This window comes from Danio rerio, chromosome 12 (assembly GCF_049306965.1).
Source record: "Danio rerio strain Tuebingen ecotype United States chromosome 12, GRCz12tu, whole genome shotgun sequence".
In the NCBI taxonomy this organism is placed as follows: domain Eukaryota; kingdom Metazoa; phylum Chordata; class Actinopteri; order Cypriniformes; family Danionidae; genus Danio; species Danio rerio.
In genome coordinates, this window is record NC_133187.1 from 39,535,477 (window position 1) to 39,554,062 (window position 18,586).

Genomic DNA, 18,586 nt, shown 5'->3' on the forward strand with positions numbered 1-18,586 from the left:
ACAGATACAACCTTTATAACAAGAAATACTACTGTGTAGACATATAAAAATAGAAGGAGTACATTTTGATTTCATGGCCACTTGAATGGGGTCTAACTTTGCCACAGGTTATTGCAAGGGGTGAGTTTAGGGGTAGGGTAAGGCCTTATAATATGCATTTTTTACCTTATAAAATACATTAAGCTTTTGAAGAGTCCTCGTAAACCATATATACACAAGTGTGTGTGTGTTTGTGACATATGACGACACAAATCGGTATAACTACATACGTATGACACAGGTATTACACAAAGATGGTGAAATATGAGGACATTGCTGATGTCCTCATTTCTCAAAAGTTTTTTTTTCAGAAAGTAAAACTGTACACAGTTTCCTGTGAGTGATGGATTTAGGGGTAGGGTGGGGCTAAGGCAATACAAAATACAGTATAACAACAATGTAAATCTATGTAATGTCCCCACAATTCACAAAAACAAATGTGTGTTTGGGTGTGTGTGTAGTTCTGTCAGAAGCAGTTTCTGTAAAGCACTGATACTCAAATACACCTTCTGGGAAGGACTGTCCTCACACACACACACACATATTCGCACGGTTGCGCGCACACACACACGCACACATACATCCTCCCACGATCTCTAATCTCCTCGCTGTCTCCGCACCATTCCTTGGCTCCTTGTGTATTAGACTCAGACAAATCATATCCTGGTTTGCTGAAAGAATCTGATACACTGAAACTCTTACAAAGCACAATCCATAACTGTCAATATTCCGAGTCTACGATTGTGAGAAGCTGTGAGGGTGAAAACAAAGCTCTGTCACGGAAGGCAAATATGCGTTTGTCTATAGCCTGTTGTTCACAAGTGTGTATGCTCCTAAAACCGGCATGTTGTCTAAAATGGAAAGACAAGACCTATGGGGGAGTGATACAACACAACAGTGTTTCTTTTACTTCAGATCTGTCAAATATGAATGCGGGGGACTGACAGCAAAAGTATATATATACATCTGTATCAGTTTTATGCTATATACTGAAGGTCACATTCAGAAAGTTTAGGAAATTGCAAATAGATAGATAAATAGATAGATGGATTGAAAGATGGATGGATAGATGGATGGATAGATAGAAGAATGGATGGATGGATGGACAGAAAGAAGTATGGATGAATGGATGCAGGGATGATATACAGACAAACAGAGATAGATGATGGATGATGGATGGACAGACAGAAAGAAGTAAAGACGGAGGTATGAATGGATGGAGGGATGAATGAATCGATAGATGTACAGAATGAACAAAAGAAAGATAGATGATGAATGGATGGATGGATGGATGGATGGATGGATGGACAGAAAGAAAGAAGTATAGACAGAGGTATGAATGGATGGAGGGATGGATGAAATGATGTACAGAATGAACAACAGAAAGATAGATGATGAATGGATGGATGGATGGATAAACTGACAGACAGAAAAATAGATGGATGGATGGATAGATGGGTGATGGACAAAATAGAAAGACATAGATGATAAATGGATAATATACAGACAGACAGAGAGATATAAGATGGCTAGATGGATGGATGAATAGACTGACAGAAAAATTGATGGAAGGAATAATGGATGAATGGATGGATGAATGGACACAAAGAAGTATGGACGAATGGATGCAGGGATGGTATACAGACAAACAGAGAGATAGACGATGGATGGATGGACGGATGGATAGATTGATGGACAGAAAGAAAGAAGTATAGACAGAGGTATGAATGGATGGAGGGATGGATGAATTGATGTACAGAATGAACAACAGAAAGATAGATGATGAATGGATGGATGGATGGATGGATAAACTGACAGACAGAAAAATAGATGGATGGATGGATAGATGGGTGATGGACAAAATAGAAAGACATAGATGATAAATGGATAATATACAGACAGACAGAGAGATATAAGATGGCTAGATGGATGGATGAATAGACTGACAGAAAAATTGATGGAAGGAATAATGGATGAATGGATGGATGAATGGACACAAAGAAGTATGGACGAATGGATGCAGGGATGATATACAGACAAACAGAGAGATAGACGATGGATGGATGGACGGATGGATAGATGGATGGATGGACAGACAGAAAGAAAGAAGTATAGACAGAGGTATGAATGGATGGAGGGATGGATGAATGGATGGATGTACAGACAGAACAACAGAAAGATAGATGATGAATGGATGGATGAATGGATGGATGGATGATATATAAAATGAAAGACAGAAAAATAGATGGATGGATGGATGGATGGATGGATGGATGGATGGATGGATAACATGACAGACACAAAAATAAATGGATGGATGGGTGATGGACAAAACAGATAGATAGAGATGATAAATGGATGATATACAGACAGACAGAGATATATAAGATGGATAGATGGATGGATGTATAGACCGACAGAAAAATTGATGGAAGAAATGATGGATGGATGGATGGATGGATAGGTGGATGGATGGATGGATGGATGGATGGATGGATGGATGGATGATGGATGGATGGACAGACGGACAGACCAAAAGACAAACAAACAGATGATAGATGGATGGATGGATGCATGGATAGATGAATTGATGGATGTACAAACAGACAGACAAACAGACAGACAGACAGACAGACAGACAGACAGACAGACAGATGATGGATGGATCGATAGATAGATAAATTGAGGGATGTACAGACAGGCAGACAGACAGAGAAATAGATGGATAGGTGATGGATGAATGGATGTACATACAGAAGGAATTATAGATGGATGGGTGGACAGAGAGATGGATGGGGGGATGGATGGACTGATGTACAGACAGACATTAAGAGTGAAATGATTGATGAATGGATGCATGGATGGACGGAAAGACAGACAGACAGACAGATAAACAGACAGAAGGATAGACGGCTGGATGAATAGACAATAGAGCTAAAGATCAAAAGTCAAAGACCAAAATCACCCTAGCAGCTGCTTCATAGCAACACTGCAACAACAATTAGAATACCCAAGTAACCACACTGCAACATCCTAACAACTATCTGCAGTCATCCACAATACCCCAGCAACTGCCTAGCTAGTGAAATTCTGCAAATTACAACATTAAAAAAGTTCATGTGTATTTCTTTTTTCAACAGACTTACTTTCCACAGACAGTGTTATATGTTGGCCGGTCTTATTTTCTCCGTTCTTGTCATTCACAGCTTGCACGTAGTATCGTCCAGCATCTGGGGCCACGGTGGACAGGATGACCAGCGTATTATCCAGAGTGATGGCTCTGAGAAAACAACAAACAAGGATCAACATAAACCTCCAGCTGTCAGACATCACACTCAACCACTGATTTATAACACTGCATCATCAGTAACATCACCATAAACTGCACACCAAATGTTCAGCGCTGCACTCCAAAAGCTGATATTTACATGAAATATTCCCTGCGGGGGTATCAGAGGCGCTGAGGAGTGCTAATTCACTGCCATCTCGTTATGCCTATTCATATACAGAACACAGAAACAAATGTCTTTAAAAACATGACAGAACTAGACTGTTTCTTTTTTTCCACTGTTGTTTTATCACAGTCATCGACACTACAAACCGTTCTGATATAATGAATATAAAAATTCCATCTGTCATTCCCCATTCAGATCAACAACTCCACAAAATGACTTACAGTAGCTCCATAAATATCACATAAACCACTTTAGTGTCAAGAAGATGCAGACGCTACTGAGATAGAAAATTTTTTTTTCCATGACATCAGATGTGATGCTACCATTATTTTACTTGCCAGATTTCATATATTTGATTTACATATATATATTTAAGTTATGTTTATTTAAATATATATTTGATTTAATGTCAATAAATAATTTTTAAGAAAAAAAAAAAAAAAAAAATATATATATATATATATATATATATATATATATATATATATATATATATATATTTTTTTTTTTTTTTTTTTTTTGACATTTAGTCAAATATATATTTAAATAAACATAACTTAAAAAATAAGAAAAAAAAATTGGTGCAAAAGAAACATTTATTAATATCTTTAGTGATATCACTATCTTCACTTTATTAGGTACACCTGTCCAACTGCCACCAGTCCGTCACATGGCAGCAACTCAATGCATTAAGGCATGTAGACATGGTCACGACAATGTTTTATATTAAAACGAGAATCAGAATGATGAAGAAAAGTTATTTAAGGGATTTTAAACGTGTCATGGTTGTTGATGTTAGACTGGCTGGTTTGAGTTTTTCAGAAAATGTTGATCTAATTGGGATTTACACGCACAACCATATCCAGAGTTTACAAAGAATGGTCCGAAAAAGAGAAAATTTACCCTACAGGCCACCACAGTAACCAGATCTCAATCTACCTTTGAGATGTGGTGGAACGGGAGATTCACATCATGGATGTGCAGCCGACAAATCTGCAGCAACTGTTGTCATGTCAATAAATGAAACAAAGTAAAAAATAAAAAAAAAAAGCAAAGCAAAACAAAACAAAACAAATCAAAATGAAACATAATGAAACAAAATGAAATGAGACGAAACAAAATTAAATGAAACAAAACAAAATTAAATTAAACAAAACAAAGTAAAACAAAATAAAATGTGACAAAGCAAAATGTAACAAAACAAAACTACATTAAATTAAACAAAACAAAGTAAATCAAAACAAAACAAAACAAAACAAATGCATTCATGCATAAATAAAAACAAATATATACAGTAGATACATAAACTAAGAAACACATACATACATACATGCATACACACATATTAAATGTTGTTGTGCTGCTTAATATTTCTGTGGAATCTGTGAAAAAATAAATTATTGTCCCAGTTTTTGTATCATCATTTTTTACTTGACCAACTCCATCAACTTATCATTTGAAACTCAAACTTATTGACAAATCAGTCAATAAAAAAACTCTTTACTATTCTTTTCAACATTAAAAGCCATCAAAGCAGAACTCAATATACAGAAAACCCTAACGAATCATGAACCTTAGGAAACTGCTCACTAACATATATATTTCAAGTATATCAAATGCTAATAAACATAAAACACATTTAAATTGAAACAACGGGCATTACACCTGTAAGCACAGTTCCTCCTGTTTAGCAGTACGTTCACACGTCTCTCCTTGAATAAGCAGCATTCCTCACCCATTGCTGTCCACTGGGCCGAGTCCTGACGCCTACCCCACGGAGTCCCAATTACTGTGCCTCTGTTGTTTACAATCAATGTTTCCTCATTATGACTATGTGTTGGACAATTGAGGAAGAATTGTTCGTTCTGCGCCGCTGCCCTCGACCCGTCTCTGAACTGGCACCCACATTCCCCGGCCTGCATCCTGTGAGGTGCTGAATGCTAATATGAGACTGTCCATCTCAGCGCACAAATACCAAACGTGTGCTGGAGCCCCAGAGCTGCCAGAACACAAGGCTGAAGATGCTTATTGATATAATCATATTTCTAAGGTAAAGCTGACATCCCTCTCACTCATCTTTTAGGCTCTCTTGGCTTTACTTCAGTTGATGGGGTTGTAGATGTGTGCCTATATTCAATAACACAATATGTAAAGGATAATATTAAATATAGGACAATAATCAATGGACTTTGCTTGCATTAAATGATTTTAAATGCATGACACTGAGGCAAAGAGCCAATCCACCCCATGAAGTGCATTTAAAATCCTTTAAAGATGCAGTAATTAATGTGGGATTGACACCTAGTGTTAAACTAGGTACTAGTGTTGTCATGATATTGGAATTTTGGTACCAATCAATACCTTTGCGGCTTCAATAACTGTGAAGTGAACCGATGACCTTCAAGGCCAATCACAGTCATTTCTGTTGAGCATGAACACAATGGCATTTAAATGATAGCAGGAAATGAACATCTTTAAAACTTCAGTTAAAAGGGGGGATTCTTCAAAACGAAGATGACTGTTATATCGAACTTAGGGTATTTATAATGCCTTAGGAATCGTCTGATTGGTGAGAATTTAGATTGAATAATGCAGGATAATCATAAGCAATCATAAGTACGTGATCCTCTTGTAATTAGTTTATAAATAAACCACTTTTATTACAGTCTGTCTGCTCACATTTTCACCTTCTAATTTCCTTTTGTGTAATGAGAAAACAGATTACAACCCCACAGGTGTAAAAAAGCATGTCCATTTCAGTTGGCTGACATCCGTTTGTTGTGTTCACGTGCAGCTCTTTGATCCAGGTAGAACCAGACTTAAGTCAGCCAAACAAATGGGTTTTGTCTGTGGTAGTTGTTTGGCGTCGGCTATGTGCTTCCCAGTCCTCAACATTGCAAGCTACTCAGCTAATGTTTACATTTGTAATATTGTAATATTTATATTATTTGCTAATTAAAAACCCCTTTATATGGATTTTTATAACTCTGAATATGCATCCCATTTTGGAGGCTTCTACTATACTCTGGAGTTTTCCATAAAGGCAACACAGGGTGCCAAAATATAATTGTGTAAACTTGCAGTGTCATGGAGTTACACTGATCAAAACAAAGACATTTGGACACTGAACGTACATAACTTTCAGTCATAAAGGAGTCTTAAAGGAGACATAAAAAAGGAATAATTTACTTTAGCTTTATTTTTATTTTTAGATAAACAAGTATCTTCACTAAACATGTAACTTCATTGTTATAATCAAGCTCAATGATATGCACTATCAAAAACACACTGTTAGATGAAGTTTCAAGACACTATATATACTTCTGAGTGTCCTTCAAGAGACAGCATGTTATCCTCATCTCATAATCTGCTTTAACCTGAGAGTTTGTTTCTAAGTTTAAACCTCAGTCATGTTTTGAGTTCTTCAGTGTGTTTTCCATCCCTGAAGTTGAGGTCAACATGAAATAGTGTTTGCTATTGGAACAGATATATTCAATGACAAGTGTAAAATCACTGGATCCTTTATAAAAATGAAAAAAAAAAAAAAAAGTTTGAATTCTTCTTGATTTTATATGACTGAAAGTTTCAATAAATAATTCTGGACTCACAGCACATTTATTAATTCATTTGGATCTAGGTTGTGTTTTATTCACTTTTAGTTTGTTTCACTTTTAATTTTAAATCAGGTCAGTTTTATTGGAAATATATGAAAGTAATATTTTATTTTTTTTTAATTTAAGCTTTATATCAGTTAAGCAAAACTATTTTAATTGCTCAACTCGCAAATTAATTGTTTTAAAGACGTGAATGATTAGATTGTTTTATTTGATTGTTTTGTTATAAGTTTTATTGGCGATCTTTAGTCTATTTTTTTAGTTAGTTAGTTAGTTAGTTAGTTAGTTAGTTAGTTAGTTAGTTAGTTAGTTAGTTAGTTAGTTAGTTAGTTAGTTAGTTAGTTAGTTAGTTAGTTAAATTTATTTGTCTCGTGGGAAAATTTCATGTGCAGCATACACTCACAGAAACATCTGACATTTAACGTTTGGCATATATACATTTAAATACAACATGGTACCCCTACTATAAAAAAAAAAAAAAAAAACTGTCCAGTCTACAAGCCATCAACTGCTACTGAGGGAGGAGAAATGTAAATGTTTAATTGCTTGTTATAAAAATGATAATTTTTCTTCTATTTCTTACACATCTGAAAACACAATATCGATGACCTGATGGTAACAATTGGAAGAGGTGTAATAAAGGATGTCTCTCATTATTGACAATCGTGATATCTTTATTTTTTTATTTTAGAAAAAAAAAAACTTAAATTGCTGCCTACATTTTTTTTACTTGAATCAAATGAACGTTTATAGTCATCTCAACTTACATCTATCAAACTGACTAAATATATTAAGTTAATCTTTGTGGAACTTAAAGAAATTTAGCTTAAACATGATTAACATCTTAAGTTAAAGCAACATACACATATTTGTTGTCTTGACTTTTTGTCATTACATTTTTCACAGTGTAATTTCATTACTTAAACTTTGTTTTACAGTTTTGTTGTCCAATAAAATAATTTAATTTAACTGATTTATCTTTAGTGAACATAAATCCATACTCACTGACATTGACGTCATCAATTTGACAACCTGCATGTGCATCGAGTCATTAGCCCCTTTCACACATACAGACTTTTCAGGCAGTTTTCTGGAAAGGGATCATATGTGAACAAGCCCTTTTTGAAAACAGCATTAAATTTTGTTACGGTATTTTCCGGATGTATTTTCTGGATTGTAATTTTCTGGATTGCTGCTTTGAGTGAGTGAAGGCAGAAGGAAATTTGCCGGAAAGAGTTGACGTCTACTTCGACCAATCAGACCAATTCACAGCGCTTTTCATAAAAATAAGGGGGGTGCTGGGGGTCTTTTTTCAGTTTATTCACGACAACTTGCTTTTGTATAATGTTATTATTAGTAGTATTATTTATTTTATGCATATTTAGATTAGTTTTACTAAAAACAAGCTTAGATTTGTCCACCTGTCAGGTTTTAGACCATATGGGGCATAGAACTTGCGTTTAGATATAACTCATATAGCTGTAGTTTTGTGAACACACTTCGTTATTATTGTTCATTTAATTAATTTTCTGGAAATTAAAACTGAATCTAGAAATTGTTTAGAAACACATATTTGCGCTTAACAAACCAAATTTATTATGTAGTAATATGGATGTATTCAGTGGAGTGTACAACACCGTTTCCTTATCAACGATAGAGAGAAAGAGAAAGTAAAGAGGCTGAATAGAAGAGGCTCGTTCTTTATACTTGTGCTGCAAATGATGTGTTGAACTTTTTTCTTGCTAATGAAGCATTTAGCTTTTCCCCTTACAAAGTCCGCCATGTAAATAACAAATGCTACATGGCACGATTCAACTGACTTTTAAAGGGAATAGGAAATGAGACTCTGATTAGTTTATTGCATGTTATGCTCAAAACACACCCATAACTCTTAAAGAGAATAAGCACAACCATGTTAGACCATGTGACGTAGTGCAAAGCATATTTTTCCATCCTTAATATAGCTAAAGCAGATTCAGATACTTCCTTAATGCATTTGCAACATGCACTTTAGACTTTGCGCTTAGATTGTTATAATTCTGCCCTGTGAACTGTGGAAAAAAATATAGATAAATGCTTATGATAAACCGCTGTAAATTTATCTGGAAGCTCTGCGTTCAGATGTGTGATGCTCGTGCAGGAGTGCTGCTGAAGTTGAAGTGAAATCATCAAGAAAAAGATGGATCCCCTTCATGTTTTAACATTTCTGGTTAATTATGTCAGAATTTAGCACTTTTTTTGGAATGGATGTGTTAATGGTATTTTCCCAGAAAAATTCCGGAACATCCTAGTCTCTGTGAACAGCACATATTTGAATATACCGGTAGAGTCGTTCTGGAAATTTTCCATTTATTTACCAGTATCACTGTGTGAAAGGGGCTAATGTCTTACTCACTTCAGCTTATTCCTTGCTGTATTAGGGGTCGCCACAGTGGAATGAACCGCTACTTACTCTGGCAATTGTTTTACACAGAGGGGATCCTTCCATCTGAGACTTAGTGAAAACTAGTTATAGTATTTATTTTTCCTTAAAAACATCTCTGAAACGCACTGCACTTTGATACTCGTGGCTGTCAAGGGTTTGAGTCTGTGTATCATTTCTAGATCATGTTTACTTACCATTCCCTATCCATCCTCCTCATTTTTCTAAACAAAACCAGCAAGTTTACCAATTAAAAATAACCAACATCACACTGTGTACAGTGAAATGTCGCAGAACAGCTTTCACAAAAACCCAAATCACCAACAAAACAAGTCAAATACAAACACGCACAAGTATCTGCGTATTTAAAAATTAATTACGTCCTAAAGCCCTCATTACACCCATCCAAACACTCCATCCCTTTCACTTCAGATAAAACACATGAAGCACTGCAATTACCGCATTGATAAGTGATACTACGCTCACAATCTCAGCGCAGTTTGCGTTATTAAAAAGCCCATTCCTACATGTCGCCTGAAGATAAACCTCAACAACAGCACGATAAAGACATTACACTGAAACGCAGGCCGCTGTCACAGAACATTACATCAACCTCCCGAAAAATGATTAATGACTGCAGTATGATTAGAGCAGCTCGACATAGAGGGCCGACATAAGAGCGGATGATTGATTTTAATATCTCCTCGTGCACACACTTGGTCTCCAATTTCTCCCGTTTTCGGCCCACGACGCCTCGTTCTAGACGGATAAGGGGCCGGTTAATAAGGGCGAGTGGCTGCGGTGTAATGATCTGTAGTGAATATTTCAGTCGGTCGGGTCCTGGTGCGCCAGGTGTCAGGGAGAGAGACTCGCTGCTGCTGCTGAATTATGGATTGGAAGAGGGACAGCGAGCGACCCAAGACTGCAAATTAATCTCAGGTGATTCCCTAAACCTGAGCGCATAAAAATATGAGAATAAAGACACAGCTTGAAGTCTGAGCAACTAATGAGGCCGTGAAGAACACACACATATACATTATTATATATATATTTATATACAGTGCTCTGCATAAATGAATACACATCTCCTTGAAAATATTTCTAGTAGTGCTGGTGAACAATTAATTGCAATAAACTACATCTAAAAAAATGGTCCCACTTTATATTGTGGCCTTAACTATTATGTACTTACACAGGAATTAATAGTTTGTTACAATGTACTTATTGTGTAAATACATGTATTTAATGTGTACTTATGCTTGATTAAATACAAGTATGTAATTACATCTGTATTTAACTTTTGTAATTACATTTGTAAATACACAGTTGACCATCCCTTACACCTTAACCCACCCTTAAACCTACCCATACCACCAAACCTGTAAATAACCCAGCCTCTATCCCAACTCAAAAGCACCACAAGTGTTCTCAAATACATCATAAACACACTAAGTACATTGTATTTATTTTTTTGATGCAAGTACATAGTAGTTAAAGACACTTAATATAAAGTGGGACCAAAAAAATATATTGAGATTTTTTATAATATATATATATATTTATATATAATTTTTTATATAAAAAATATAGCTTAAAGAGGCTAATAAGGGGCTTAAAGAGGCTAATAATTTTGACCTTAAAGTGGTGTTTAAAAAATACAAACCTGCTTTTATTCTAGACAAATTAAACAAATAAGACTTTCTCCAGAAGAAAAAATATTTTCAGACATACTGTGAAAATTTCCTTGTTCTGTTGAACATCATTTAGGAAAAATAAATAAATAAATAAAATTTAAAGGGGGCTAATAATTCTGACATCAACTGTATATACACACACACACACACACACACACACACACACACACACACACACACACACACACACACACACACACACACACACACACATATATATATATATATATTTTCTAAACCCAAGCTTGTTGTCTTGTCTTGTCGAGTAAACATCTCGTCATACGTCTAATAATTACTGAAAAATGAAAAAAAAAATCACATTTTTTAAATAAACTTTTTTTTTTTCTTACAGATTCACATACAGTTCATATTTTATCTACACTGCGAGCATATGCTAGCAAATGCCTGACTGACAGTGCATGCATGATAAAGGTCATGCATAAACATTATCGTACATGTCCTACAACACTCATAAATATTGCAGAAATGTGTATTTCTGAAAGGCAGAGAGGAATATAAAGTAAGGCTATGCATGAACTTATGCATGGATCTATGAACCTGTATTAAGCACTGGCAAGGCATATTACAGAGGTAAATTGTGAACTTAGTAAATGCCAGAGGACACATAACCCTGACGCTTGTCAGGAATTCTGAGATTTTTATCCAGACTATCAGAAATTTTGATGTTAAATGAAAATTAAGACTGCATTCACAATTCAGTACAATTCAGGACAAAACATTAGAGATTTAAAACAAACATGTTTGAGATATATCAAATCTTACATGCAGCTTTGGTTAATGACCAAAAAGTAATTTACTTTTAATGATGTAATAAGTAATTAAACATGTTTTGAAGGAACTTATTCAAGACACCTTAGAATAGAAACCACACAGAAATAGATCAAATCCACTCAAACACCCTAGCAACTGCATAGCAACACATTAGTGATTCATAATAACCTCTGAATTATATCTTTGAAACAAGTATTTCCTGAGAAAATGTCAAAAATCTCTTTTTCTGTCAATCGATATACAGTATATGTGTGTGTATTCCCCATGTTTGTGGAGCGATTTCATGGACTCAGTGATCAGTGACTGTTTCTTGTCGAATCACAGAGCTGAAAAATTGGAATCAGTGTTGAGATGTGTTTTCTCATCAAAGGTATTTACCACACTCACTTACTGAAATCCTTCATTTAGGTCTGCCAAAGAAATGCAATCTGGAAGAGATTCGAACATGTGTGCGTGCATAAAACAGGGAGGCAGTTCTCAATGCAATGAGTTGCTAGCAATAATTCATCTTTTGGACAAAATGGGCAGTGTTTTAATGGTAATGAAAGAAAAAGTGATCCGTACACTAGATGCGCCACGCCACAACACACCATGCAGCACCATGCAAACATAAGTAGCGGTGCACAGGTATGACCAAGCGGCAACCTCCCGCTCTCCCTCAGGAAGCCAATACGGAAGTAACTAAAACAGCAATTCATCCGAAATTCCGCTAGTCCTGGTTGCTCCTGGCTACAAAATAGAGCAAATTTCAATTGAGCCCACTGTTAGAATGGCCAACTTTACAGCAGAAAAAAAGGTGTTTACAGTCTGGTACAAAAAAAGATTTTGGTTAATACAGCTAATATTACCATTCATGACAACTGTGAGGGGGGTGAATTTTTTATAACTCATCTGTTTCCTTTATATTAAGTTATATTAAGTTTGCATAATTAAGGGAGTGGCCACTTGAGTGACAGCTAGGTCTCGTTGGTCGCCGTCACGTCACCTCAGCTAAATCCTGCAGATTAGCCACTGAACTCGGCATATTTATCGTATTTCTGTGTTGTTTTATGTGGCTTTACACAGTCAACTGCCTTTTGGACTTGTTTCCTTTAATTATTAGTTGGCAAGGCATGCTGAGTGCACTTAATTGTGCTCACAAACCATTCACATGGCCTCCGTTTCCCATGTGAGTAAAGTTATATACTTATATATCATGTATTTGTTTTATTTAAGATCATTTATCGTTTATATGTATATTTAGAGCTGTAATGCACTCCAGAATCTGACGAATTGATTAGCTGTAGGCTCTAGAACAGTCATCTGAAGCGTTGTCATACAGTGTTATGCTGGATTTCATCAATAGTCTTGCATTTACTAACACAGACTATATCTGAAGTGTTTGGAAGTAATTCGCGTTTTCCTCCTGTTGAAAAACGTCATAAGAACAATGTTTAGTGGCTCAATGTGTTACAGCAGTGTTTTTACAAGTCTAAACACTTTATTGATATAGTGTACAACCAAGCACAAGTGGTCAGAATACAAACGAGTCACAGGTGATAAAGTATTAAGCGTTCTCCCAAAGTAAAGTGTGTCTGAACCAGGTCCGAGCAAAATGCCAGCACGTGTCTGTAGCTCTGCTCAGTCTCCGCCTCTTTGCCCTTGTTTGGTATCCCGCCGTGGGTGTGATGATGCACGAACAAAGGCGACGGTTGGCCGCGCCTACTTGTGGCTTCTTTTGCGCTCTTTAGAAACCTATGGGTGACGTCACGGACACTCCGTCCATATATTTTACAGTCTATGGGTATGACTCAGGACACTGTTCATGTTTCTGCCGCACCACAGAGCATCATCTGAATAATTTAATTTTAAATAACATGCGAATGTTTGCGTATAGATATTTCTATTAACAACAACTAGTGGCTTCCGAGTACTGGGTTGCGGTTGGAAGGGCATCTGCTGTGTAGAACATATGCTGGAACAGTTGGCGGTTCATTCTGCTGTGTTGACCCCTGATAAATAAGGGATTAGGTTGAAGGAAAATGAATGAATGAGCAGCCGGTGGCTCCCCTGCAATTCCGTCACAGCCGCAGGTTAAAAAACACTAATCTTAAGTAATGATGTTCCCGTCTCTCCATTTGTTTTCTCACTGTGCAAGTGCTAATTCAGAGCTAACACGTTATGGACAAATCTAAGTGTGAACAAAAATGCAAGCTGCGTGTACATCGTATGCATGGTTACAAATATGGAATGACAATAATACGCTGGCCACTTTATTAGGTAAACCTTAACATTAACTGCTAGTTAACACAAATTTCTAATCAGCCAATTGCATTGCAGCAACTCAATGCATTTAGGCATGTAGACATGGTCAAGAGGATCTGCTGCAGTTCAAACCGAGCAACAGAATGGGGAAGAATGGTGATTTAAGGGACTTTGAATGTGGCGTGGTTGTTGGTGCCAGACAAGCTGGTCTGAGTATTTCAGAAACTGCTGATCTACTGGGATTTTCATGCACAACCATCTCTAGGCTTTACAGAGAATGGTCTGAAAAAAATTAAAAAACAGTGAGTGGCAGTTCTTTGGGCGCAAATGCCTTGTTTATGCCAGACTGGTTCCAAATGATAGAAAAAGGCAACAGTAAATTAAAAAACAACTCGTTACAACTGAGGTATGCAGAAGAGCATCTCTGAACACACAATATGTCCAACCTTGAGGCAGATGGACTACAGCAGAAGAAGACGACACCGGGTGCCACTCCGCTAAGAACAGGAAACTAAGGCTACAATTCGCATAGGCTCACCTGGTCTGATGAGTCTCGATTTCTGCTGTACATTCAGATGGTAAATTCAGATAAAAGCATGGATTCACCCTGCCTTATATCAACAGTTCAGGCTGCTGGTGGTTATTTAATGGTGTGTGGGATATTTTCTTGGCACACTTTGGGCCCATCAGTACCAATTTAGCATTACTGACCATGTCCATCCCTTTATGACCACATTGTACCATCTTCTGATGGCTACTTCCAGCAGGATAACACGCCATGTCATAAAGCGAGAATCATCTCAGAGTAGTTTCTAGCCCCTTTCACACATACAGACCTTTCCGGAAAATTACCGGCAATTTTCCGGAAAGGTTGTATGTGTGAACAGTTCCTTTTTGAAAATACCAGTAAATTTGTTCTGGCTATTTTCCGGAAAGAGAAATTGTAACATTACCGGCAATTTGCCGGAATGCTGCGCTGTGTGAACGCAGAAGGAAGATTCCCGTAATAAGCGCTTGCACGTCTAGAACGTGCTGACGTAAGACGTCTGCTTTAGCCAATCACAACAGTCAGACACATTTACGTCCACACGGTAGGAGAATAAAAGCCTTTGAATATTTTTCCAGATACATTTAGCTGCTAGAAGTTAGTCAGATCACGTTTATATGTTCTTCTTAATGCCAACTGTGCAAATATTTATCGATAAGATGCTTATGATAAGCCGTTGTTTGTTTACCTTCAAGCTTTGCGTGTGCCCGTGAAACAGCCTGTGAGCGCCTGCACACGCACATATTATGAACATCTCGACATGCGAAAGTGATCCTGCGAAAGTTGTTTACAATATTGATCATCAAAAGAGTTTGTAATTTAGTCAAATGTTTACAAATACAAGCGCAGCCGTTTAAAGCTCATTTGTGGTGAATGATGTCAGAATTTACCGGTATTTTGGAATGGATGTGTGAATGCTTTTTTCCGGAAAAATTCCGTAACGTCCTCGCCTGTGTGAACAGCGCTTTTTTGTATATACCGGTAAAGTCGTTCCGTAAATTTTCCGGATATTTACCAGTATCACTGTGTGAAAGGGGCTAATGAGTTCACTGCACTCAAAAGGCCTCCACAGTAACCAGACCTCAATCCAATACAGCACCTTTGGGATGTGGTGGAAGGGGAGATTCACATCATGGATGTGCAGCTGACAAATCTACAGCCACTTCATGTCAATATGGGCCAGAATCTCTGAGGAATATTTCCAGTACCTTGTTAAATCTATGCCGTGAAGGATTAAGGCAGTTCTAAAGGCAAAATGGGGTCCAGCCTAATATTAGTAAGGTGTACCTAATAAAGTGGCCTGTGAGTGTAGATTTATAATTTAAATTTTCAGTTATTCCTCTCAAGTAATACTGATATGAAGGCTACAGTTTGTCATTAGAAGAAGTATGATTTCCATCATGCACTGGTTTTAGGAGAGAGGCATTTAACTTGACTGACAATACGTTCTGATTCTGTTAAATAGCCTACCAGTTATACTACCATATTGGGAACAGCTTTCATTACCCAGCCTTATGCGTATGCATGTAATAAATGAGATAATGTACAACTTGGTGCTTATAAAGCAAATTATAAACAAGCTGCAGATCATACATGTTAGAGAGTTTGTTAGCTCAGCAAAATGCAAATAAAAAAAAAGTTAAACATTTGAAAAGCCACTTAGGAAGTTGATGAAACGCAGCTAGCTGTGTTTTGGAACAGGCTTTATGTGCTCTTGTGCTTTCATGTGTGTGTTTGCTGACCCGCTAGAACAGTTATATGTACACAATGGCGAGTGGAATGGCATTTGTCAGTGCTGTGCTCTTTCTGCACTCTCCGGGGAGCAGCGGAGTCCGCAGTCGATGACCTCTATTACACTTAGACAAATACGCACGGCACAAGCCACGGTCCCTTTAGAGGGAATAGGATCTCGAGTGAATATCACACACACACAGTCATGGTAAATATATCTGGGAACACTTACAAACACTGACAGAAAACTCACACAAAGCATGGCATGGCTAGCGCACACACAAGCACACAGCACAAGTGGAATACAGGTGGTCAAATAAAACTGACAGCAGGAATATGGTTGAAATTTCCAGGGAAATACTCGGGAATGGCAAACCGGGAAGAGGAGGATGCGCTGTGCTCAAACACCTGTCTGACAAACAAAAGCTAATGCTATCGCCACAGCCAATATCTCAAGTTTTATGTAGCAGAAAAACAGAAGTAGCCCCTCTGGTGCCATCGGTGTCTGCTGGAAGGAAATCCTTTCTGACACTAGTCAAATATATTCAGGGCTCAAATAAAAAGCCCAGTTTTACCACCCACAGACAGGAAGGTTGAGCTGGACCATGTGTCGCAAGCATTTAGCATAACCATCCCTGCCGTACCGCTGTAAGCCTTTGTATGTCAATGGAAAATAGATGCTATGTTAGTTTGGATCAACTCTGCTTGGGCTGTATGACCTTTGATATTTGTTCTGGAAAGATGGTATGAACAGTACAATACATTTATTGGTATGTACAATAGTGTGTTTATCAAAATGGTGCATGTTTTGTTGGTTTTTTGGTTGTTCATAGGAGCAGAGAGATTTAACACTTGCTAACATTGCCATACTGTGTTGCAAGTGCAGATGGTTGAAATGACATTATATATATAGAGCTTGTGCAGATGCATGATTAAAATATTAAAGGGCACCTATGGTAAAAAAACAACTAACTAAAAAACTAAAAAAACAACTAAAAAAACAACTAAAAAAAAAAACAACTACTTTTCAAGCTGTTTGGACAGACAAGTGTGTAAGTATAGTGTACACTCAAAAAAATCAACTAGGCATGTATTGGATTGACAAAATAAAAATTTGTCAGGTTGAAAAGAACAAATCAAGTTTACGTATGTTAAATGATTAATTCATGTTATTTGAAACTGAATCAAGAAATAATCAAATGAATTTGATCAGAACATGTTGATTCAATGAGACTGAGACGCTTCAAATCGACAACTCTCACTCTGGAGAGTCACTTCGCGCATATCAGTAGGTGGTGGTAGTGCGTTTGGATGTCACCATATGAAAACAACAAGAATAAGTATCACCGCGTGTTATATATAACATGTTTTCTGTCCTTTTTGTGTTGAATTACTTAATTTTAAATCTTGCTTCATAGTATTGTAAATTAAAAAATGTAATTTAAACAACAGGGCGAGGCAGTGGCGCAGTGGGTAGCACGTTCGCCTCACAGCAAGAAGGTCGCTGGGTCGCTGATTCGAACCTCGGCTCAGTTGGTGTTTCTGTGTGGAGTTTGTATGTTCTCCATGCCTTCGCGTGGGTTTCCTCCGGGTGCTCCGGTTTCCCCCGGTACATGTGGTACAGGTGAATTGGGTAAGCTAAATTGTCCGTAGTGTATAAGTGTCTGTGTGAATGTTTCCCAGATGGGTTGTGGCTGGAAGGGCATCCGCTGCGTAAAAAAAACTTGCTAGATGTTGGCGGTTCATTCCACTGTGGTGATCCCGGATTAATAAAGGGACTAAGCCGACAAGAAAATTAATGAATGAATTTAAACAACAATATTGAACAAGAAATTTACTAGCTGATTTAACAAGACATAATTTTGTTAAAGTAAAGCTTTAGTGTTACATTGAGTAAATAGAATAATTTTAATTAGAATAACACAATACAAACATTTTGAGTCAATTAGTTGCAAAGAAGTTAGACTGACATATTGAAACCATGTTTTATCTACAAATGTGCTTTGTGTTCATACAACATGTTCAAAGCTGTTCAGGTTTACTTGATT

The 18,586-nt window shown here is 37.0% G+C and overlaps 1 protein-coding gene across 7 annotated transcripts in view; it reads right to left on the reverse strand.

Moving 5' to 3' along the window:
* The window catches only part of sdk2b (sidekick cell adhesion molecule 2b), a 637,792-nt gene that overhangs the window by 116,534 nt on the left and 502,672 nt on the right, over nt 1–18,586 (reverse strand). For all 7 annotated transcript variants that reach the window (XM_009306870.4, XM_009306868.4, XM_009306869.4 and 4 more), the window contains exon 5: nt 3,186–3,319. In XM_009306870.4, coding sequence (XP_009305145.1) covers nt 3,186–3,319 — 134 coding nt within the window. The remainder of the gene's footprint in view (nt 1–3,185; nt 3,320–18,586) is intronic.